The following is a 27,029-nucleotide window of genomic DNA, read 5'->3' on the forward strand; positions in this document are numbered from 1 at the left end:
AACATGAAGGCTGTTGCCAACGCCTGCCACAACCTTGCAACACTTCAACAAGGTATCTTGACCACCGGGAAACACTCAAGATGGTGAAAATAATGAGTGTTCATACAAGTGTGTCTGTGTTTTGTGCACTTTTGGTGCTGCAAGGAATACAAACATGAGTCTTTAACGAATAAGGAATTTATATACCCCCGGGAAGCCAACACATGATAGAGCCCAACACAAGCTATGATAGAGCCCAATAGGCTCAGGAATCTGTACACCTGTTGATTGATGGTTGAGAGGCGGGACCAAAGAGCCAGAGCTCAACCCCCGCAAACACAACTAGGTGAGTACAGGTACTCACATTCATCAATAGAAACAGGTGTAAGCCTTACACACAGAAATCCCAATTGCGTGATGCATCAAATGAACAAATCCACAAGGGCCGTGGACGTAGATTCGAACCCTCGTCACGGCCCTTGTGGATTTGTTCAGGTATAAGCCTTGCCCTTGTACAGGTGTCGGTCACACCTGTCCCACCCACGCGCTACCCTCCTGGTGAAGTTATACCACAGCACTGCTAAGATTTTGCACAACATTAAGTGTGGGTAGACTGCATCTTCCTAGACTGATATGACGCCTATGGCAGTGTCCCCCCACTAAAAGGCTGATTCATAGGAGTACCCAAGAGATAGGAAACAGAGGCTCGGTACCTGGATTACTCGTGTTCCTCATTTATCTGTCCCATTGTCGGAGACTGGAAATATATACAAACCTATATATAGTCTGGTGGCTACCTGTGTCTGGGGGTCTGGTAGCTGAGTGAACAGGGACTCTTAATCCTGCGGCCCGGGTTCGATTCCCGGCGCCGGGAGAGACAAATGGGCGGTTTCTTTCACCCTGATGTCCGTTACCTAGCAGTAAATAGATACCTGGGAGTTAGACAGCTGTTACGGAGCTGCTTTCTGGGTCTGTGTGTGTGTGTGTGTGTGTGTGTGTGTGTGTGTGTGTGTGTGTGTGTGTGTGTGTGTGTGTGTGTGTGTGTGTGTGTGTGTGTGTGTGTACGCGAAAAACAATAAAATAAAATTAGTTAATAGTTAGTAACAGTTGATTGATTGACAGTTGAGAGGCGGGCCGAAAGAGCAGAGCTCAACCCCCACAAGCACAACTAGGTGAACACAACTAGGTTAATACACAGCAGCAGCACTGAACAATGAAGTAAACAGAGATCCTCTGATGAGGTCTTAAGGTCGAACTTCCCAACTTCATTACGTCTTTTAATCGACCATAAAATGTTGTACCGGAAAGGCTCTGTCCCCGGGAGGAAAACTTACAACAAAACATTGTAAACAAAAGAAAAACAACACTAAAATGGTGCCCACATTTTGGTCTGGCAATGAGGTCATTATTCTCTTGATGGGAGCCGGGCGGCCGAGCGGACAGCACGCTGGACTTGTGATCCTGTGGTCCCGGGTTCGATCCCGGGCCCCGGCGAGAAACAATGGGCAGAGTTTCTTTCACCCTATGCCCCTGTTATCTAGCAGTAAAATAGGTACCTGGGTGTTAATCAGCTGTCACGGGCTGCTTGCTGGGGGTAGAGGGGAGGTTATCTTGAGATGATTTCGGGGCTTTAGTGTCCCCGCGGCCCGGTCCTCGACCAGGCCTCCACCCCCAGGAAGCAGCCCGTGACAGCTGACTAACTCCCAGGTACCTATTTACTGCTACGTAACAGGGGCATTCAGGGTGAAAGAAACTTTGCCGATTTCTTTCTGCCTCGTGCGGGAATCGAACCCGCGCCACAGAATTACGAGTCCTGCGCGCTATCCACCAGGCTATGAGGCCCCTGGGGGACACTAAAGCCCCGAAATCATCTCAAGATAACCTCAAGATGGTCGTCTGGACAACTACATGATTACCGGAAATACCACGAATTAATAATATCTTTGACCTATTTAACAAACCGAGAGCAAATGACAACAATGCCCATTGTAATAGGCGGCGAGATACTCGGTCTGGTAATGGTTGGGGGGGGGGGATTAATATATAATAGGGGGTCAATAGGGAAAATGGGCACATAAATAATGCTAATCATTTCTTCACGTTCCCTCAGGTCCCTGGCACTTGTGTACTCGATTAAATGTGCTTTGTTGGGTTGAGCGCTAGGTCTCAAGCCCCGCCTTGCCACCTGTCGCTTTTGTAATGCCCTTTCTCTCAACTCTCGAGTTTCGTATTTATCATATTTCCTTCAATTAGTAATTATGAGAAAATGAATCTTCCCCTGATTGTTTTGATGATGGTTAGGGTAATTATGAGGAGAAAGTGATGAGCCAACACGACGATATAGCACTTAAAGAGTTATGAGGAGCTGGGATACCAGGGAGTTGGGATATCAGGAGGAGCTGGGATATCAGAAGCAGGAGGAGCTGGGATATCAGGACGACGTGTAGGAGTGGCACCCAACCCTATACACCATTGGGGCTCGAACTCCGACCTTCCAAGAAGTGAGGCCGTCGTTATACCGACTAATCCAAGCGAATGGTATGTGTGTTGTGGGACGCACAACTTCTGACAAAACCACAATACTAGACCAGCCTCAACACTTAGTAAGAGGAAGTTCTACAACAGTGTTCTATCCTGGACAGAACTATTGGCTTACACTATACCCCCCGTCTAAAGGCTTTGTGGAGGTAACAACTGACCGAAGTTTGGGTCAGGTCAAAGTTCGGGGTATTGATTGGTCACCAGTACTTCAAGTTGCCTCGACTTTGGCGAAGGATTACTTTGGAAACCCATAGACGGTAGCTTTCTCTCTCTCTCTCTCCCTCCGGGACGAACTCCCTGCAATGAACGTGGAACGGAAGTGGAGGTCGATTCCATTCATAGCTATTGATGAGGACATGAAAGCGTTCAATGTTTTCGGAAGCCTGCACTCCATTCCATTGAGACACCAAGGCTACCGTTCAACCCCACCCGCAATCACAGCATGATGAACACACACACACACACACACACACACACACACACACACACACACACACACACACACACACACACACACACACACACACACACACACACACACACTACATACCCACGGGACCCAGCTGGGGCCGCAGCTCCACTAGCTACTCGTTTAGTTAGCATGCTAAAAGCATTCATTCCTGGTTAATCGAGTTTAAAACTGCAATTGCACCGGTTCGTTGGGTTTTAATTCAAGGCATCACAGCCGATCTGAAGTTCACGTAAATAGGTCAAAAACCTTTCACCCATTGCACCTCCCCCCCCCCCCCCCCCGCACACTCTGCGGAAGCTTCCGGGTTACCCCTTAAGTATACCTAGGTAGGTAGGTAGGTAGGAAGGTAGGTAGACACCTGAGGCACAATATTCCTAGGGATAACATGGAAACAGGATTAAGGAAGATAGGGGATAACTTGGCCATAATTGTCTCACTCGACTCACCGGAAATAGCGGAGTTTTTCCTGGTCTCAGATCAAGAGGTTAAATAATATATAAGTCAAGAAACTACTTTCTAACAAAGGAGGCCAAATAATTCCTTGACGAAGAGATCAAATAATTTCCAGACTAAAAATATTTAACGTCCCTTTATGGAAGCACAATGAAACTACAGAGCCATGATGTCCCTATGAACAAATATATATATACCATGCGATGGGTTCGAATCTATGTACCTGGGGCCAGATTCACGAAAGCACTTACGCAAGTACTTACGAACGTGTACATCTTTCCTCAATCTTTGACGGCTTTGGTTACATTTATTAAACAGTTTACAAGCATGAAAACTTGTCAATCAACTATTGTTATTGTTATAAACAGCCTCCTGGTGCTTCAGTGCTCATTAACTGTTTAATAATTGTAAACAAAGTCGCCAAAGATTGAGGAAAGATGTACACGTTCGTAAGTGTTTGCGTAAGTGCTTTCGTGAATCTGGCTCCTGGACTCCCTAGGCGCACGCACTGCCGACTGAACCACGCTAAGCCAGTGCATGTGCCCGAGGAGCACAGTGATACAAATCTGATCCCATTGTATGGCCTTAATTAATATTTTCTCACGTCATAGAGCGCCGTACGAAGCAGACAAACATTTCGCATCAACTTTAGGTCAAATTTCTGGGCGGTTCAGGCGACAAAGGGCACCGAACGAGGGGAAGGGGCAAGGGGCACCGGACGAGGGGAAGGGGCAAGGGGCACCGGACGAGGGGAAGGGGCAAGAGGCACCGGACGAGGGGAAGGGGCAAGAGGCACCGGACGAGGGGAAGGGGCAAGAGGCACCGGACGAGGGGAAGGGGCAAGGGGCACCGGACGAGGGGAAGGGGCAAGAGGCACCGGACGAGGGGAAGGGGCAAGAGGCACCGGACGAGGGGAATGGGCAAGGGGCACCGGACGAGGGGAAGGGGCAAGAGGCACCGGACGAGGGGAATGGGCAAGGGGCACCGGACGAGGGGAAGGGGCAAGGGGCACCGGACGAGGGGAAGGGGCAAGGGGCACCGGACGAGGGCACGGGCCAAGAGGCACCGGGCGAGGGGACGGGCCAAGAGGCACCGGACGAGGGGACGGGCCAAGAGGCACCGAACGAGGGGACGGGGCAAGAGGCACCGGACGAGGGGAATGGGCAAGGGGCACCGGACGAGGGGAAGGGGCAAGGGGCACCGGACGAGGGGAAGGGGCAAGGGGCACCGAACGAGGGGAAGGGGCAAGGGGCACCGAACGAGGGGAAGGGGCAAGGGGCACCGGACGAGGGGAAGGGGCAAGGGGCACCGGACGAGGGCACGGGCCAAGAGGCACCGGGCGAGGGGACGGGCCAAGAGGCACCGGACGAGGGGACGGGCCAAGAGGCACCGAACGAGGGGACGGGGCAAGAGGCACCGGACGAGGGGAATGGGCAAGGGGCACCGGACGAGGGGAAGGGGCAAGAGGCACCGGACGAGGGGAAGGGGCAAGAGGCACCGGACGAGGGGAATGGGCAAGGGGCACCGGACGAGGGGAAGGGGCAAGAGGCACCGGACGAGGGGAATGGGCAAGGGGCACCGGACGAGGGGAATGGGCAAGGGGCACCGGACGAGGGGAAGGGGCAAGAGGCACCGGACGAGGGGGGGAAGGGGCAAGAGGCACCGGACGAGGGGAAGGGGCAAGAGGCACCGGACGAGGGGAAGGGGCAAGGGGCACCGGACGAGGGGAAGGGGCAAGAGGCACCGGGCGAGGGGACGGGTCAAGAAGCACCAGGCAAGGGGGACGGGCCAAGGCGAAGCATGTCACATATCCATTCTGGTTAGTTATTTGTGGCGTGTCAACCTGGTCTGGGTGGCGAGGGCCGAACCAGGCCACATACCCAAGCAACCGTTCCAGTCACGCTACGATGACCTTACAAATATTCGGGTTTCAATTTATTTTAACATTTTTATCCTGCATTTGTCCCCCCTCTTTCACTTGCCAGCTTCGACCTTCCAGCTTGAACGCGGTATCTTAAACTTGCCCGCTTAAAACAGGTTTCAAAAGCTTAATTTTCTCCAAGAAATCTCTTGCTGTTGAGTTAATGCAAAGTTGTGACATTCCCAGGTCATCTGGAGACTTGCATTCCTCTCTTTTATTAAGCTTTCACATGCCAGCATTTGCATCAAGCTTACATATGTCACACTTTTTGCATACAGATTAATTATTTTTATCAAGATAGGACACTGGGGAACACTATCCTTTGGGTACAGTATTCTGTCCTAAGATGCATATATATCCTGTTCCTTGCAACCTCAGAAGGTGAATGGTTGGGTAGTGGAGGGGTGATTATGAGGGGGGGATGGGGAGGGGGGAATGAGAACTCGGTGGAAGAGAAGAGGGAAGTTGAGGAGAGGGTGGGGGGGGGGGAGGCCCTGGCGGTGCATCGAACTTTGTATAGGCGAACTCAAACGAGCGTAAAGTTGGTTCCCAGCGGAGGTTAGGCTTGTGGAGACTTGGTGCTGCTGCTGGTCCTGGAAGGGAGGGAGGAGAGTGGAAGGTGGGAAAGGTAGGAAAGAAGGAAAGGATAAAGGTGGTAGAAGAAAGGTTAAAAAAAAAAAAAGGAAACGTGAAAGGTTATGTGGGAGGGGGAATACGAGATAGGAGAAATGGAGGATAATGAAGGAAGAGTAGTTTAATGGGAGGGGCACAAGGGTGAGGTGGTAGAGGCACACTAGTGAACAATTCAACGTAAAAACTCACAAAAATTTGGTCATGTACGGTTCGTTAACTGCACGTATTTGCTAGCACATACAGTTCATCTTTAGTTTTATTTAACAAGATTTAAACGAAAAATCCACATCAAAAAAGCTTTAAATATATATATATATATAAATATATGCCCTCTTGGGGACTGTAAGCTCCAAAAAAACCAGTATATAGGCAAGACAACAACATCTCTTTCTAGGCGTTTAACGATGCATAAGCAACAGGGCTCCATTAAGGAACATATAATCTCTTCCCACAACCAAACCATCGCCAGAGAAATCCTAGTAAACAACACAGAAATCATCGATAGATACAGCGATAGCAGGCGGCTTGATGTCTGCGAGGCTCTACACATCAAGAAGTCAACACCAGCAATCAACAGCCAATTATTGCACAACTATATTCTACCCACCTCAAGACTCCGCTCCAATATAGAAGCATCAAGAAATATGGACCAATAGGCTTTCTACAAATCACTTCCATTCAATACCCATTGTTTCGTGTTCTGTCTTGTGTTTAGGAATTTAATACCCTATTAATACCACCTCACCCCATCCACCTCACTCAAATGTAGATATAGACAAATCGAAGATGTGTAAGTTCTATTCACTTGTGTATGTGTAAGCTAAAGTCTTTGAAAATTTAATAAGTTTTACGAAACGCGCTCAAGTGTCGCGTCAGGCTAGAAATAAAAATGAATTTTGGAGAATTGATTTTTGAATTACCACCAACAGTGAAAAGAAACGTACGAAAGATCGAGAAAATTCGTGTTAGAATTATTAATCTTACTTTTTCGGTCATATTTAATAATATATGTCTACAGGAAAGATTGCTACCAAAATATACTAATATATATATATATATATATATATATATATATATATATATATATATATATATATATATATATATATATATTCACCCTCATCTTCTTTAAATGACATCGAGAATGTTAAAATCTGCACTCTAATACTTAAATTTAAGTTAGATTAGGGAAAGCTAAAATTAAAATTCAATACGATAGGGCAGATTAAGTTAGGTTAACCTATAAATAGGTGAAGGTTAGGATAGGTTAGAGTAACTTAAAATTAGTTTAAGATAGGATAGGTTACAGTAACTTAAAATTATTTCAAGATAGGACAGGCTAGAGTAACTAAAAATTAGTTTAAGATAGGGTAGATTACAGTAACTTAAATTAGTTTAAGATAGGATAGGCTACAGTAACATTAAAATAGGTTATATTAGTTATTTTAGCTTAAGGTTAGGCTGTCACGAAAAACAGCCTTGTCGGTGGCCAATATGGCCGACCCGTGACTTGAGAAAATTCCCGCTGAACATTCCGCATTGATGTAGTGGCCGCCGCTATCATATGTGGCGGCCGCCAGCCAGAGCAGCGTCAACAACGTTGTTTTGGTCCGGTGTGACCCCGGTGGAAATAACCCCGGGGGCTCATGTTATTGTTGCTCCTTATATGGGGTGTTTGTCGGGGGGGAGGTCAGTCGCTCGTTCCGGGTTGCTCACACACTCCTGCTGGGGTGTCTGGGGAAGGACTTGACGGCCGGTGAGAGAGGCTCTTGACACCTCAATAGAGGTTGAGGCAGATACACTGGAGTAAGACAAGGCCTAGAGGCCAAGCCACCACTGGCTCGCGATGGCCAATTATCAACTATTCTCGGGTCCGGGACGATTAGCATGGAATAATTGTGGTATTACTTTACAAGGGTTCATAAAAGGTTAATGAGCAATTAGCGTTTTATGAAAAACTCTTTTGGTTGAGAGAGGATGCTTATGAGTATATTATATATAATGTATATACTCAAAAGCATCCTCTCTCTCTCTCAACCAAAAGCGCTTCTCATCAAGCTTCGAAGTATTGATCTTGGAAACGAAAGGGTTTTGTCAGAGACTGTCCGGTGTTGCCATGTCTGTCAACAAGGAAGTTTCAGTCTCCCGAGATACTACACAATGCATCACTGATCGGCAACACTGTCAGGGAATTCGTGTGACCTGTTCCTTCAGTCGCAGGTCACTTGCTTGCTTGTCTCCTTGCTTCGACGCCCCCCCTCCTCCCCCCTTGTTTAAAACGCCCCCCTACACCTCTTCCTGGGGAACTTAGTGGTGGTACAGAGTTCCACACACCACCAGGAGGGTCTGGGTTCGATCCCCACCTCTTCCTGTCTTACTTCCTTCTGATTATAATTTTTCTAAAAACTATATAGTTAGATTCATGACTTAAGTTGTCCCAGATTTCTTGACATAAGAATTTAACTTCTCATCATGTCAGTACATAAATTCTTCGATGCATTTCAATCATTCGTAGATTCGAGGAGAGAAAACATTCTCTTATGTCTCTCTTGGGTCCTTTTTGGAATGAGGGGAATTAGGGGGAATTTCCTCTTCTCCTGAAGATGAGAGACCACAACGTGGTAAACCTATGAATAAATACTGGGGGCTGTAAGATGGGATCGAACCTGAGTCCCTGGAGTATCGTGTGTGTGTACGCTTACCTAAATGTACTCACCTAAAAGTATCTTTAAGATGAACTTTCCAGTTTAAATTTCCCCTTTCCTACTTGTTGACGTGTTAGACGGATGGCTTTTATATCTCTGCACATTTATTCTCTCTCTCTCTCTTTGATGTTTCAACCTTCAATATAGACAGTAAAAAGATGTGTGCCTAAAAAGCTTCTGTTTTCTACACAATAACTCGCAACAGACTTTGATCAACTTCTGAAGCTTCTAGAGTTTCAGAAATCAATAGCACTTGTGTTCTTGGAATTCACATTCGTTTCTGTCTGTGTCTCCGTCTGTTTTCCTGTCTCAGTCTGCTCTCGTGTCTGGGTCTGATCGCCTCTGTCTCAGTCTGCTCTCCTCTTGTCTCAGTCTGCTCTCCTCTTGTCTCAGTCTGCTCTTTCTCTGAATCTGATTATCTCTGTATTTCCTTCTGCCGTCACTGTTTTGTTTTATAATAAAATAATTAAATGTTTATTTAGGTAAGGTACATACATACAAGAGATTTTACAAAGATTGATCGATTTATAGATAGAGCTAGTACATACAATGCCTAAAGCCACTATTACGCAAAGCGGTTCGGGCATTTTTACTTGTAATTCTGTAAGTATTTGTGTCTTTGTCGGTATGTCTATTTGCTTGTCTGTGCTAATATATCCATCTGTCGAACTTTTTAAATTAATTATAGAGTCTTTGTTCAGAGGAGGATTATTTACTCAGGATTATTATATATGTTTATCTAATCCCAATAATTAATTTTTGTTTTCAAAGTTGAGGCTCCCTTTTCCATCTTTCATCCAGCTCCCTATTTCCCCTTCTTATATTTCTACCCCATTCCTATTTATTTCCCCATTTTTATATTATCTTCCAATTAAATTCACAATTATCCCTCCCTATTTACTCTCTGGTATACTAGTTTGGGACTGAAAACCATTTAGCATATACAAAGTCGTGTATTCACACGGTCACCCCACCAATTACTGGCCAGACCCAATAGGCTCCTGACTACTGTATGTTTTGGGGTAGAAAAATGGTTTTAGTCCTATCCATCGCGGGAGGGTTACTAAGGCCTAACAAAACTGTAGGGTTATTCAGGTCCATCAATCACTATCTCTAGTGACCTCGACGAGGACAAGAAGACGTCGGCTTGTCAAAGATCATCTCCCCCCCTCACTTATTTCAACCAACGGAGGGTTATAACAGCCTATCTTACACGGGACGGTTACAATAGCCTATCATTCACAGTAGGATTATTAAGGTCACAACAGTAGCTTACTGACCATCCAGTAAGTATTTTCCAGTCGAGGACTAAACTAGATAAATATACACCGATAAATGAGCTCCCTGTGTAAACACCCCAGAGTATTTGTGTATGAAGTCTTAAAAATGTTGTATTAATACTGAAAGCATCGAATATATGATTAGTCAATGTATTTTTAATCTTGATGGTGTGTGTATCCTGCAGCGTTACTGAAATAAACGCTTGCCGCTTCAGCTGTAAATCCTACACTCCGGAGTGTGGATTAATCTCCCTCTCTGACTGTCCCAGGGATTATTGGTTGATCTCCACTTTAAGCCATTCACAGAGTACAGATGAGGCCCCTTCGCTTGTATAGCCTCTACCAAAATCTTTCTGCCTCTGAATATCTATCTGTATGTGTCTGTAGTGCTCTGTATTTATCCGTATCCCTATCATTCTCTGTATCTTTCAGCTTATAATTATTTAATAGAGCCTAAACCAGAAAACCAGAGGAACTCTGGTTCCATACCTTGTTACTTGGTCTGGTCGCCGCTATACTCATCCTGTGAGCGTAGCCTCAAGCCGCTGGGAAAGGCCTGCAACACCTCGATATAACGACCATCATTGAAACGAAGGCTGCAGCACCTCGATATAACAACCATCACAACTACGAGGGCCGCAACACCTCGATATAGCAACCGTCACTACAAGGAGAGCTGTAACACCCTGAAATAATAATCATTACCAGTATCTTTTGAACTGTAAAGTGCAATATATTTAACTCCTCCGACCCTATGATCCTTGCCCTCAGGTTAGTAGCCTTACTATAAATAATTCATGTATAAAGTCTATATAGCAGTCTCAAACAATAAAAACCAACATGACTTATTTCAGCCTTTCTGAAATCTTAAATAGCCTCACATAGTCGGAATTCACCTTCATGTACACTAACAAACAAATACGTACTCAAAAGTAAAACTTCAACCAAGGTCGGAGTGCAGACGACGGTGAGAAGTGGGAGCGGATCCACGAACACAGTCACGGATGTCAGCAGACACTTACCAGAACGTAAACAAAAACATCTTTCCTCTCTCAAGGGAGATTCCTAAGACCGGCTTGAAGATCACAGCCGAGAAATATCGGTATTACAGCGAACCTGCGATTTTCAAGACGTCTGAGATAAAATCCGTTGTGTTTTTCGTCGTTTCGATGCTTTCTCCCGTATTACTTAGTCGGGTTACAGTATTACATTTTCTAAGAGATAGACGAGAGGGGGGGAGGGGGATTGTGGGGAAGAAGGAAAGGCGAGTGTTGGGAGGAAAGTGGAATGGGAGAGCGGTGAGCGACTGAAGAGGGGCAGACTGGGAGAGAGGAGAGTGTTGGTGGAGGGGAGAAAGGTGGAGAGGGTGGGAGGGGGAGAGAAGCAGAGAGGGGATAGAGGGAGAGAAAGGAGGAGACCCAGGAGCAGCCGGGTATCCCATCTAGTACCTGATAACTTACACACGCCCATTAACACTTTAGTTATGACCGATAATTGTTATAACCTCTTGTTACTAACTTGATGTCTCACGTGAGACTGCTGACTATGACCACATCACAAACCACTAGACCTGATGTAACAGCCTCACCACAGAGGTGGTTCTTAGACGCACGCCTTAACCCCGTGTATCACACCTCTTATCTAAGCTCATCTTTATACACCAATGAGCTCAGTCACTCAACTTCTTAACGCCAGCCAAGAGGTTACAGAGCCAAAAAAACTCCGGTGTAACCAGCACTGGGAACAAGTTCTGCAAGGCATCATGCAACATCTTCAGCCTAAAATTACAACTATATATTTCGCATGCTAATACTCTGCAACGTGTTCAGTACTCACCTGTAGCCTATGACGATATGTTGCTCGAGCAATATGCAAGCACTGCCATATACAAAACCTTTCACTGAATATACAACAAAATATAATAAGTGCCAATAATAATCTCAACTTCAACTCTGACACTGCAAGTAGTGAAATATGCCAAGGGAAGGGAACTATCAGGGGAAAGCGCCAAGCCTATATAGCACTTGGAAGGGGTCAGGATAAGGATTTGGGATGGGACGGAGGGAAAGGAATGGTGCCCAACCACTTGGACGGTTGGGGATTGAACGCCGACCTGCATGAAGCGAGACCGTCGACCGACCGTCCTGCCCAAGTGGTTGGGTAGAAGATTATTACATTACTCCTTTCGAGAAAACAATGTATCCGATAAATAGACACTTACCAGAACGTAAACAAAAACACCTTCCTCTCGCAAGGAAGATTCTCGAGACCAGCTTGAAGATCACAGCTTCTCCTGGGGGATGATAATATACAACACAGTGAGAGCACTGACTGAGTTGCCTAATATACCTCCAATAGAACCGGTTAATCAAATTATTTAGTAAAACACTTTGAGATACATCTACATTTATATGAGATATTAAAATCCCCGTCTAGCAGAATGATCAGCCATACAGGGGGCACTTGGTCAGTAACCAGAACTGGCAAACTTTGCATGCATTAAGAGGATATCCTCAAGAACACCGGAGTGGATAAAATCATTCAAAAGTAAGTAATTATCGAAGAAGGACCCAGCCGGGAAGGCTATGTAGCACAAATCATTCAAAAGCTCCAGGTACCTCATCCAGGCAGGTCTGAAAGGTCCAATGATTCGACATCGAATAATGCAGTGTGTGAGATCGTGACTCAGTTTACAGATGGGAGAGTTGAGGATTGGGAGATTCGTCACCGGCAGCCACAGGTAATGGTAGCCTAATCTGATCCTGGCAACCATTGTCTGCTGGACGTTTTGTGATGACAAAATATATATATTGGTCTCAGATCTAAAACCCTGCCCTCAGTTAGTACCTTATGTCCTGCATTTCTTCCCTCTCCCATGTGGGTACACTGCCATCTCTTCCATGTGGGTACACTGCAACCTCTCCCATGTGGGTACACTCCAGCCTCTCCCATGTTGGTACACTTCAACCTCTCCCATGTGGGTACACTTCAACCTCTCCCATGTGGGTACACTTCAACCTCTCCCATGTGGGTACACTCCAGCCTCTCCCATGTGGGCACACTTCAACCTCTCCCATGTGGGTACACTTCAACCTCTCCCATGTGGGCACACTTCAACCTCTCCCATGTGGGTACACTTCAACCTCTCCCATGTGGGCACACTCCAACCTCTCCCATGTGGGTACACTTCAACCTCTCCCATGTGGGTACATTCCAACCTCTCCCATGTGGGTACACTTCAACCTCTCCCATGTGGGTACATTCCAACCTCTCCCATGTGGGTACACTTCAACCTCTCCCATGTGGGTACACTGCCATCTCTCCCATGTGGGCACACTCCAACCTTTCCCATGTGGGTACATTTCAACCTCTCCCATGTGGGTACACTTCAACTTCTCCCATGTGGATACATTCCAACCTCTCCCATGTGGGTACACTTCAACCTCTCCCATGTGGGTACACTCCAACCTCTTCCATGTGGGTACACTTCAACCTCTCCCATGTGGGTACATTCCAACCTCTCCCATGTGGGTACACTTCAACCTCTCCCATGTGGGTACATTCCAACCTCTCCCATGTGGGTACACTTCAACCTCTCCCATGTGGGTACATTCCAACCACTCCCATGTGGGTACACTTCAACCTCTCCCATGTGGGTACATTCCAACCTCTCGCATGTGGGCACACTCCAACCTCTCCCATGTGGGCACACTTCAACCTCTCCCATGTGGGCACACTTCAACCTCTCCCATGTGGGTACACTTCAACCTCTCCCATGTGGGCACACTCCAACCTCTCCCATGTGGGTACACTTCAACCTCTCCCATGTGGGCACACTCCAACCTCTCCCATGTGGGTACACTTCAACCTCTCCCATGTGGGTACACTCCACCCTCTCCCATGTGGGTACATTCCAACCTCTCCCATGTGGGTACATTCCAACCTCTCCCATGTGGGTACATTCCAACCTCTCCTCCCATGTCCTCAGTACTCTTCCTCTCTAAAGCTAACTGCGTAGAAGATTCCCGTTTCATGGTAAAAGACTAGCAACTTTTCTCTGTCACTTGGCTGATTGCCCGCATAGATAGCATGTTTTACTGGCCACTCAGAGAGCCGGGCTTCCTGGCCAATCAGAGAGCCGGGCTTCCTGGCCACTCAAAGCCGGGCTTACCTTCTAACTACTCAGTTAAGAGTACTTAGTTACTCATTTTTAACTATCGTACATATATTGACGTAATGAACAATTAGATAGTCGAATTCGGTACTATTCACTTTATATATTCCTAGGCCTAGTATAGCACATATATGTACTATATTAGGCTTCTAGAGCGCGTATCAGGCCTAGGAAGGTTAGGGTAATTTTATTAGAAACATACAAAAAAAATTTCGGTTCGTCCAAATTCAGTAGTTCCCACGTCTACTTTCAAACTGTCCATTACGTTAATGATGGTCCACAACGATGCTTTAAGGATGGGTTGTATAGACCACAGTGGCTCGCTAAATTAACGGGCCGTTAGGTTTTGTATGCGCGGGTCAGTGCTAAGGATAGGGGCTAGGCTAGGCTAGGCTAGGCACGGCAAGGCTAGGCTATGCTAGGCAAGGCAATTCTAGGCTAGGCTAGGCTAGGCAAGGCTAGGCTATGCTATGCTAGACAAGGCAATTCTAGGCTAGGCTAGGCTAGGCTAGGCTAGGCAAGGCTAGGCTAGGTTCAGACAGTTTACGTGGCTCGTTTCTGTTCCTCTTTATTCCCTAACCCTCCTCTTACATCATTATCGTATGTCGCTTATCTTTATTCGGAGACTAACATCGAACCTTTTCCAGCGCCTTTCCATATGCACTTAAGCAATGTAAAAAAAAAAGTTTTTTTTTCTAGTTCGTGTAAGGATCATTTTTGTGTGGTTAATGGCGTGATCTCTGCTCTTACGTCCTTCAGTAACTTCACCAGTTACACTGCATGTTCCAGCTTTCAAAATACACTAACCCAACTACAATTGTACAAAATGAATATTTATAAGAAAATGTTATAAATATATAAAAATGTCCTCGTATGTCACAACTCGGCCTTCCTGTTAATGTTTCAACAGGGTTTTTTTATTATAATATTTTTGAGGATTTGTTATCTAATAAAAATCCAAAATCTGGACGGTAGAGCTTACTGCAGGTCGGCATTCAATCCCGGCCAAGTGGTTGGGCACCATTCCTTCCACCCGTCCCGTCCCTCATCCTTATCCTGACTCCTTTCCCAGTGCTATATGGTCGCAATGGCTCGGAACTTTCCCCCCTGATAGTTCCCTTCCCTTTTTTGGAGTTTTTTGCTTCGCTCTGTTTGGAAACAATGACAATCTTTTTGCATCAGGCTTTTATCAAAGGGATTTATTAAAATTTCTAGCTTTTGATCGATATTGACAAACATTGCCAGTTGATTGTTTTTATCAATATTATAGGAGCATACATGCATGCGTACTTGTGTGTTTTGTATGTACATGACTGTGTGCGTGAGTGGATTAAATGCGCGCATGTTTTGCGAATGCGGTTGTATGCATTATACATTTGAAGGCATACACACGTATACCTCTATCATAGTCAACATATACTCCCACCATATCTTGCATGTCTCTTCTCATCATCCTTAAAACGATAGGACGTGTTAGTTAAAAAAAAACTCAGTAATAGACGTATTTTATGCAACGTTCTCGATAGGCTAGAGGAGTTGTTTGGGATAGTATGTTTCTGGATAGGCTAAACAGTTGTATTTGTAACGGAGTGGCAACTTGAGAACACGAGCCGTCTGTCGTGATGGGCTACAGAGTATAGGTCAAGAGCTGGCTGGCTAGGCACACCTAATATAGGTCAGGAAAGCCTAGTTGACTGTAACAAGGAGATAAGAGGTGGGTCGAGCTGTTAATGGTTCAAGTCTGGTTGTATTGACTGGTGTAGCACACATCACAGAAGGGTGTACATTGATAGCCTCCACATATGGTACCGAGGATGATTCCCCGGCACAATAAACCGTTTGGGCACGTTTACTTACACCTGATGCACCTGTTCATCTAGCAGTAAATAGGTAAAGGCTTTTGGGGATATAATATATTCGTGCAAAACCATCACATAAGTATGTAATATATAGCACGGTGGCCCGAAAGTTACTTCATAATACATGAATGCAATAAAATAGCATTACATAATAAAAATAAAATAATTTATTACAATTTAGCATAGAGTGAATACAAAAAATGTTACAGTAAAGTAAATTTCGGCCCACCATGTGCAGTATATATGTACCTACACACCTATACCCGTTCCTATTCCTAGCGCAGTGGTACACTAGTTTCTAGTATGCTCAAGGTCATGAACACAGCAAGATGGTGACACAATTAAGTGGTTGAGGACACCGTCTCCAGGATACATCTAAGACACCATCAAGTCCTCGGCTGCCCCACATGACAAAGACTTACACAAGACAGTCACCTACCACCTGATAAAATGATCCAACAAAAGCTGTCCACGTGTAGTCCTGATCCATCCATTAGTCTCCGTGTGGAATATGAAATACAGGCCCATAGGGGAATAATTATGCCAAAGGTAAGGAAGTGGGAGCGTGTACGTCCGCCCTCCAGCCCTGACCTCAGCCTAGTAAGCAACCAGCACTTGGCGGGAACGCACTCGTACCAACACTACAACTTAACCGTCACAATCTCATTCAAAACATATATCTCATATCACAACGCTTTTACAAGTCAATGGGGCCTTGGGCATAGACAAAACTAATGAGTAACGACATATATTACTCATAATATAACCTAATATAACATATTTCTGCCCGAAACGCTGCGCGTACTAGTGGCTTTACAAGATTGTAATTACTATATTTTGTATCCTCACAATCCCAATGTACCTTCTTGTATATATATAAATAAAATAAAAATAAAATGAGATGAGCATATAGGCACACAATGAAGAATGGAATAATAATCGAAGGGTATAACAGAGAATTCCAATCTACTGGACTTGGTAATACTTAATCTCGCCCGCGAGCAATGGGCGGGGGGGAGGGGGGGAGGCTTCAAAATATTTAAGCCGTAAGTCAACCGTTATCACACTTCTCTAATACATATTCATCAATACATAGTTATACCATAATACACGTAAAATATAATATACACAACATGCTCTCAAAACCCGGCCTATGGGTAAATATCCTCACAATACAAATATAGCAATTTAAATCAGCTAATAATAGCCTAATATACTTGGCAGAAATATTAATAGATACATAATGGTACATACGCCAGTGATACATAAGTCATGTATATATGCATCATACATAATCAATACAATACTGGATACACATTATAGTATTGCCAAGAATAGGTAATATATACAAAAGATTAGTGATACTAGGCTATCTCGCCTTATAACACACTAAGGTATGATCACAGCATATACCAGTCATACTGGTGTATGTGGGGTCATAACAACCCCTTATGCACATTTCGCAAAATATCCTTACAATGCTTATCACTTAACCCAATACGTAGTCGGTATTTACATCATTATTTATTTATTTATTTATTTATATACATACAAGAAGGTACATTGGGATTGTGAGGATACATAGTATCGTAATTACGATCTTGTAAAGCCACTAGTGCGCGCAGTTATCACTTACTATGAGCTATGGGAAGGGAAATCTCTCATCTCTGTTCATCTCTCATCTTCTCACTCCTGTGAGAAATCTCTCCCACAGGGGTCAGAAGTCATCTGTTCCTGTACTCACCTGTGTAAAAAGACACCACTTTCTTTTAGAGTGGAGCCGGTGGCTGAGCGGACAAAACACAGAACGCGTGATCCTGTTGTCCCGGGTTCGATCCTAGGCGCCGGCCTCAAACAATGGGCAGAGTTTCTTTCACTCTGATGCCCCTGTTACCTAGCAGTAAATAGGTACCTGGGTGTTTGTCAGCTGTCACGGGCTGCTTCCTGGGGGGTGGAGGCCTGGTCAAGGACCGGGCTGTGGGGTCTTATAGTCTCATAATCAAATATAAAGGAGGTGTTGCTGATTAGTGGTCGATTTCAACCCGTCCTCGACTCAAGTCCATTACATCCAGCGGTTGACCACACAGACGCATTCATAAATTTCTACATGGTGTTCATTCAGTACAAAGAACTATGACATGTTCAGAATCCAGATTTATATGTACGGGCAGCATAAAACATCTACTAGACTGTGACATTGTAATTGCCAGAACATTATAGGCTAGGATATCGATATCTATGGCAGAGTCTACAGGTAGTGAATCCCCCCAATGGTGAACATTCCAACTGTAAACTATGTGAACAAGAGTTAAGACGTACTGTTCAATACTATCTGTGATTGCCCTGTTATCAGGGCATTCACTAAATGGTATGAGGTACTTTGAGCTCTATAATTACTTCATACACTCACGAATATTGGAAGATATTATTGTGCTGTACCAAGATTTTGTTATCGGAGTCTTACATTTCATGTTCACTCTGATGGTAGAGTTAGAGAGGTGTAAAAGTCGAGACAATTAACAAAAGTTTCCTATATCACTTACCTGAACTATCATACGCTCCTTTGTCGTGGCTAAGGGCTCTTCATTCAAAATAAAATTTTACAGAAAATTTAACTAAGTATCCCACACAAATAGGCTCAATCGGCGTGAAACTATTTTTAAATGGATGACTATTAAAATAAATATTTACTATACCATTATTACAGATACATACAAAAATTACTAACGAACCAAAAACGTAAAAAGTTATTAATATGAATATTTAGCAAGTTTTAAATTTATTGAACATAAATCCGATGTATTAGTCTTTAATTGGTACAAAAAACTGAGAATTATAAATATCACTAAAAGAAAAATATATACTATATTTAAAAATACTTAATTTTGTATTGCCAATTTAATGAAAATATATATATTATTTTATTCTATTTAAATTTTGAGAAAAGTTTTACTTATTAAAATTAGCTTTACATAAGCACTTTGTTTTTAATGAAACAAACTGCATAAATTTTACATGGCTTTATATTTCTCTTACTCATCAAACCGACTTTTCGGTTGCTCCCTATATAATTATATTTTTGACAATCCATTACTTTTTGACTAGTGGATTTAATAGCTACTTAATGTGTTAAATACTTATACTTGTCTGCCGTAATTATACTAAAGACCAAACCACATGTAATTGTTCTTAGTGTATATATTTGCATAAGTATTATACTCCACCAGTTGATAGGCCTTAAACACAATACCGTCAATAACTTGCTCTAGTTTGGAAAAAAAAGTTAATGAAATGTTATAAACCCAGACTTATAACCACACAGTAATTATATAGATTATACAGATTTACCCCTTAGTTACAGGACATTAGATTACAAATAACGATGTTAATGAGCTGGATATCTCTAATTAATCTTCATTAGTAAATGCGTAGCAGTTGGGTCTGGAAATAAATCTTTCCTCCCCTTGGACAGGAATTTGTCTGTTTCCAGAAGCACGGTGACGACGGAGGGGAAATTGGACTCATAATGAAATTCTGGACAGTGAAGTAGGGGTCGGCTGACTTTCTGATTAAGTGTGAGTTCATATGTGTGTGTGGGGGGGGGGGGGATTGTATATGTGTGTATTTTGTCTTTTGTGGGATGGTATTGTGTACCTAGTTGTGCTTGCAGGGGGTTGAACTTCGGCTCTTTGGTCCCACCTCTCAAATTCAAAATTCAAATTCTCTCTCAACCGTCAATCAACTGATGTACAGGTTTCTGTGTGTGGGGGGTGGATTATGTATATATTTCATGTATATATACAAATAGATGATGTATATATTTCATATACATATACGTTATGCATATGTATATAATATGAATGAGTGAGGGTGGTTTTGACGTGTATGTGTGTGCTATAACAGCATTTACTCTCATATAAAAATTTTAAAATGTTGAATAGTGGATGGGCAGTCTGCATTCCTGTACATGTAAATTTATGTAAATTGCACTTACACATATACGTGTTGCGCACATTGAACAACTAGCCTATACTTACAGCAATATTTGATTTGATTTTAAAAATATAAATTTGTAATAGTGTTTCTTATATGATATATATCGTAAAATATGAATATACAAGAACACCACTAACATCCAAGATGCGACTAGCGAGAGGTACAAGTCGCCATTCCTTCCTGGTGATGCTACACTCAAGAGAGAGGCATTTTGCCTTCTCTCTCGTCTCATCAACAAAACTAAGCACGGAATTGGCTCGTTTGGGGAATCATTATCTCAATAAGTCATTTCGTAAAGCATTTGTGATCAAGTCTGAAGAGAAACACGTATTCCATTCTCGTATTACATTTTATTAGAAACAAGTATTTGCTATGTCCCTGTCAAAATATATTGATATATCTAAATGGTAGGAATTTCATTAATGCTTATACGTCATTTACCCAGGAATGAACAGGTCTCTAACTATTTACATATGAAGCCCGAACCTACACCCCCAGTTCACAGCTTCAAGCATTACACCACGTACACATGAAGCCTGAACCTACACCCCCAGCTCTACAGCTTCGCCAATTCCTCAGCCCCCCAACAAGTAGCCAATACCACGCCCATGATAACCTTAACAGATCATTTCTTCTCCCAACAGGCAAGATCGTACCGTACGTGGAGATGAGCGTGGTCCACGCCTCGGCCCTCTCTCTGGTGGTCATCTCCTTAGAGCGGTACCATGTAATCTGCCAGCCGCTCCAGGCCGGCTACCGGTGCACCAAGACCAAGGCCGTGATCGCTATAGCTATCATATGGGTCGTGGCCTTCATCTCTGCAGGGTACGTTGGTCTTTACAAGTTCATATGTGCCTCATATATGTGGGCCTGTGTACGGTGTGTACATGTAAACTTAGGGGTATGTACTCACCGAGTGGAACTTGCAGGGGTCGAGCGTCTGTTCTTAAGCACTGCCTTTCTGTATCAATAAATGTATATAAAGGAATGTGTGGATACGTCAGTCTGTACGGACCTGGGCGCAAGGTGAAGGAACATTCATGTATGGACATCAATGTGGTTCAGGCAATTATTGAAGCTACATAAATGAAGGAATTTTAAGATGAGACCATTCATAATATTTTTACGGACAATATTGCCTTCTCTCTCACTGCCGTCATGGTGCAGCTTTATGAAGCCTTCCTCACTCTCAACATGACTTCCACAGCTTAATTATATATATATATATATATATATATATATATATATATATATATATATATATATATATATATATATATATATATATATATATATATATATATATATATATATATATATGATAAAGCACCAGACCAAGTAATCGATACCTGCAGAGGCTTGGCCTGGTGCTGGAACACAGTCCTTGTACTGTTATAAGCCGTGGAAGGCTACACAGTATACAATATGGAACTCACAGCCAATGGGATACTTTAAAAATATATTCAGGCGCCCCGCGCTTGGATTTGCAAGAAATTATTTATATTTATGTTTTTTATCCTTGTGTTATATGTATTTTACACAAATGTCTTGAAATGTTTAAAGTGTGTGTAAGATGCGTGTGTGTTGCTGTGTGTAAGGGGTGGTGCTGGTCCACATGATTGCGTGCGTTCTGTATGATAGTGAACGCTACTCAAAATTGTTCCTTTTAAAACATATAATTTTCACACAAACGTTGTTAATGTACACAGTTACTGACACTGACTTTTGCCCCCAGACCGCTGCTACGGATCGTCCAGTACAGCTACGTTAAGTTCTATGACGGGACGTGGAAACCTCACTGCAGCGCCCCTGTTGACGACAAGTGGACCGTCTCATTCTTCTTCGCCACCTCTATTTTGTTCTTCTTCGTGCCGCTGCTGCTGCTGGTGGCGCTGTACACAGTCATTGCCCGCCAGCTGCTGGTGGACACCTTCGAGCTCACTCACAAGAAAGAGAACCCGCAGATGCGAGCGAGGAGGCAGGTGGTGGTGATGCTTGCCACAGTCGTCCTCTTCTTCTTCCTCTGCCTCTTGCCGATGCGGGTCTTCTACTTGTGGATCCTAACCGTTACCCGCGAGAGCATCACCTCCTTAGGCATCGAGGGTTACTACAACCTCCTCTACTTCTGTCGCGTCATGTATTACATCAACTCCTCGATCAATCCCATCCTCTATAACATGACGTCGACCAAGTTCCGCACTGCCTTCTTGAGGGTGTTCCGAGGCAAGCAAGGGCGGTTACACCGACAGCACACCTACAGCAACACCTCATTCAACAACCCCACAGTCAGCAACAACCTGCGCCTCAACTACGGCACCAACTGCTCTATGGTGTACAAAACGCTGTACTCCAAGAGCGTGGTCACTAACCAGTACAGCTACACCTCCACGGCGTCCGGAGCGTCTCAGGTCACGCGCCAGACTAGTCTCCTCTCTAACAGCAAATCTCGCTCGAGCACCAAAGACACTTTCGTCTAGCTGGCACTGTGACACTGTGACACTTAACCTCTATTAGTTTACACAACAGTCTAATGAAGACGCTTCTTATGATGACTTATAGCTGAACTAGACTCCGCAACGGAGTGACGGAGTCGTTCGTGAAGGCATTTTCCGTGAGTTATAACTATTGAATCAGTGTATTTGATCGCTTCAGTCTTATTAATGTTTGGGAGCGTAATTCCCAATTCGCAGCTGTATAAACCATTTAAAGTTTACTGGGATAAACAATATATGCTTCCATGAGCTACGCTATTCAATGTCTTTCCAGAAAAAGCATAAATAAAACTAGTTGTTGAGCGTGTTGATGTGTGACGAACGACCAAAAGTGTGGAACATTTATCTATGTAATTATCTTCGCACGTTTACATGGACACATTTACAGCATATTAAAATACATTCTTGGATATTCAACTGTTTATCTGAACAATTCCATTGTATCATACGTGTCTAGTCTCGGTGTTTGCCTTATCACGTTACTTGTATACATGTGGACCCATTAGACGAATTTGTTGGTGTCAACTCCGTAAACTTTGATTGATTGATAAAGATTAAGCCACCCAAGAGGTGGCACGGGCATGAATAGCCCGTAAGTGTAAACTTTCATTAGCCTGTCTTCTTATAGTATCTCGGAGACCAGGTGGTGTCAGAGGACATATGTAAGAGTTGCGACAGGGGGCATAAATGAGGGATTCTGGCATGAGTCCGTCTTGTACTGGGGGAGGAACGCATGACCTAAAGGCTCTCCTCTCTGTCGTAATCTCTCCTTGTCCAATATCATCGATATTTCTCCAAAGCTAATTCCTGAGATAAGGGTCTCTTAAGAAAATACAAGTGTCTGTGCGTTGATGCTGTACTCTAAGATTTGTAACCATAACAACCTCAGCTGTATTTATAGCATTTTGGTATTTGCCAAAATATTTATTTGGGATCCAAGCAATGTCTTCAACAACTGAATGTTGTTCAAGGTATTGTTTTGAGAAACTCTAAAGTTGTGAGTGTGTGTGTACATGGTTGTGTGAGTGTGTGTGTGTACATGCTTGTATGTGTGTGTGTGTGTACATGGTTGTATGTGTATGTGTGTGTACATGCTTGTATGTGTGTGTACTCACCTAATTGTACTCTCCTAATTGTGCTTGCGGGGGTTGAGCTCTGGCTCTTTGGTCCCACCTCTCAACCGTCAGTCAACAGGTGTACAGGTTCCTGAGCCTATTGGGCTCTATCCCATAAGTGTGTGTTTACTAGTTGTGTTTTTACGGGGGTTGAGCTTTGCTCTTTCAGCCCGCCTCTCAACTGTCAATCAACTGTTAACTACTTTTTTTTTTTTTTTCCACACCACACACACACACCCCAGGAAGCAGCCCGTGACAGCTGACTATCTCCCAGGTACCTATTTACTGCTAGGTAACAGGGGCATTCAGGGTGAAAGAAACTTTGCCCATTTGTTTCTGCCTCGTGCGTGTGTGTGTACATGGTTGTGTGTGTGTGTACATGGTTGTGTGTGTGTGTACATGGTTGTAAGTATCTGTGTGTACGTGGTTCTGAGAATGTGTGTTGAATTATCTGAAGCTCAGGGTCGACTCTGTATCCTTGATAGGGTAAAATATGATGATATAATATTAAATAAGTAACATTTAAATATATATATATATATATATATATATATATATATATATATATATATATATATATATATATATATATATATATATATATATATATATATATATATATAAATATACATATATATATATATATATATATATATATATATATGTATATATATATATATATATATATATATATATATATATATATATATATATATATATATATATATATATATATATATATATATATATATATCTGGAACATGAGTTTGTTTTGCAGTGTAAATTATGCTACAAATCCTTGTTTCACTTTTAAGAATCTCTGCTATTCATAGCTCCAGGACATCAACCAGATATTCTTACTGTTGAACAAAATAATTGTATGTTAGTCTAAAATTATTACAATTTCAATTTCTTCTTTGCAGTACCTCGTATCTCCAATCTTCTTCATGTTACACTTTACATATATTCAAAATTTTATGTGATTTCTGGCCTCCATGTTAATGTTACCTGTGTACTATTGTAATTTAAAATGTGATTTTTGGAATTTTTCCTCAGCGAGAGCTAACTTTTCTACCCAATACATAAAAATTTATCTAATTATAACTATTATATGTGTATAATAGTCATAACTATATATAAATATAAATAGTTATATTATATATATAAATAGTTATAACTATTATACATTTAAGTAATTATATGTGATTTTTTTGCCACTTTCCTCAACTAACTAGTGTTAGTTAAATGAGTCTTTTATGATTTAGCGCAGTTGAAAACTGCGTGGTTGTGCTCCTTTCGTGAATAATGAAAGTTGTCTCAGCCGGAAGCCTCACAACTCTCTGGTTGTGCCCTAAAGTTCTTAACAATATATAAATACAACCTTATGGGATGCAATGAAAAGGTTGTGGAATTTCCAAACAATGTGATTCTTGGAAGTCTTGATGTGGCTTTACAAGGATGTAAACCTTCTAGAAATTGTCCTCGGAGGCTGAAAAATGTCTTGATATGAATTTTCAACGTTCTGATACTTCCAATTTCGGACCGCTTTAGGTACTTTAGAAACTATTTAAGGTGTTTTAAATGTGCAACCATGTCTGATCTTTTCACCAAAGAATATCTGTAAGAATTGAATCATATATTTATCTTTGTCCATTGACGTAAAAAGAAGGGTTTCTTCAAACTAGACTCGAGTAATGTTCACCTTTTCATAATCTTGCAGACTTTAATATGCGGATTGTCTCTACAATGTATTTTATGTCTCAAGAGGTCGAGGTCTGACCTTCAAATACCTTCAGTTACCGTCACGTCCTCTGGTTCTGATCTTTACATTATACCAGAACTTGAGGTATAAGAGCCTGGCATTAAGCTTTCATCATCAATAACAGTTGAGAAAGTTGTGTGACATTAATGGTCAGGCCTTTTAAGTGTCGCTATACAGTATTTATTGTTCAATGTTATAGGTCTCACTTCTAAATATCGACCAATAAGACCAAGCGCAGTTTACCCATAAAATTATTTGCCCATTTTCTATTTTCTTTGCAATATTCTATTTTAGAAAATGGTATTGGTATTTAGAGGGGAGACCTTTTCATTTCTCGAAACTTTCCCGTTGCATATACAGTGATGTACATGTATGTGATAAACAGATATGTATTATTTAATCTGTTTTATGGCCAGTCTACAAACTTTGACATTAATAAAAGAGAAGGAAAATATGAAAGCATTCATTTAAATATATGGAGAAATGTCGAAGTTTGTAAACAACTTCCAATGTTCATTATATTAAGATATTTACTAACTTATTATTGTCCGTATGTTATAAATTATAATCTACAATACTTGTAAAGAAAAAGTATATATGACATGAATTCTTAAAGATTATGTTTTGTATTTACATAAAATATTTCACTGTAACTTAACCTCGCTTAATTACCATATCAATTTATCGTTTCATATTTAAATATGCAGCATTTTGAAATCGTACCAACGCCACAACTATATTTTTTTAGCAAATTTGAATCACTATTATACTTTTATTAGAAAGTTTGTAAGTTATTACTTTTGTTAGTCTGGAAAGTCTGTTATTTTTATTGACAATGCAGTCTGGAGGGCAAATCACGAGTTAAAAAATACATTTACTGTATTGTTAACGCGTCATCAGAGAATACTCCTTCATATGAATGCATGGGAACTTGTTGTATTTTCTTGGTGGGAATGTTGAAATGCAATTTTGATTGTATTTATTTTCACAGTTTTCATATTATATTTTTCCAGATGGCTGTTATCTGATAACATAATATGTGAGTACATGAGTTACATTCCAGTTCCTGCAGTTTATGCTAACAGAGCGCTCATTCACTGTATGTCCACAGACACCAATTCCTTCCCCTCTGCTTGTCAACACCTCGCTACTTACTCCCTTCTTGATGTCAACTGAGCTTACCTTCTCCAGCTATAGATAAAGACTGGAAATAAGCCACCACTTATTAGTATCAATTGCCCTATCAACATCTTTATTCGCTTTCTTCCCCCCATACATCTACATGCATCTACAGGACCTACCTCCTCCCCTTCCCCCGCCATACACTCACAGAACGCCTTTCTTTCTCTCCCATGCACATTCTCCCCCATGTTTTTTCACCCATAGGGTTATAAACCCTTGGAACCGCCTACCTGCCGAAGCCGCAAACGCTTAGACGAAAACTTAATACTGTACTAATTGAGATTAAAGTATAAATTGTGTTGAAAAGGAAGGGGGGTGACAAGACAGAAATCAGCAATTAAACAAGTTGGTCAACAAACAGACCAACAAAAATTTGTTTGAAAATAGCAAGACATGGGTTGACATTTAGGGGATAAAGTAGGCTACATAGAGCTTATTAGGTAGTCCTTAGTTTTTCTCTTAAAC

At 42.5% G+C, this 27,029-nt stretch overlaps 1 protein-coding gene across 1 annotated transcript in view; it reads left to right on the forward strand.

Annotated features, from left to right (window-relative positions):
- The window catches only part of LOC123746775 (growth hormone secretagogue receptor type 1-like), a 177,481-nt gene extending 153,327 nt beyond the window's left edge, over nt 1–24,154 (forward strand). The window contains exons 3-4 of the mRNA XM_069319614.1: nt 20,658–20,838; nt 21,749–24,154. Of these exons, the coding sequence (XP_069175715.1) occupies nt 20,658–20,838; nt 21,749–22,490 (923 nt within the window). The 3' untranslated portion in view covers nt 22,491–24,154. The remainder of the gene's footprint in view (nt 1–20,657; nt 20,839–21,748) is intronic.
- The last annotated feature ends 2,875 nt before the right edge of the window (nt 24,155–27,029 follow it).

Source organism: Procambarus clarkii, chromosome 93 (assembly GCF_040958095.1).
Source record: "Procambarus clarkii isolate CNS0578487 chromosome 93, FALCON_Pclarkii_2.0, whole genome shotgun sequence".
Taxonomy (NCBI): Eukaryota; Metazoa; Arthropoda; class Malacostraca; order Decapoda; family Cambaridae; genus Procambarus; species Procambarus clarkii.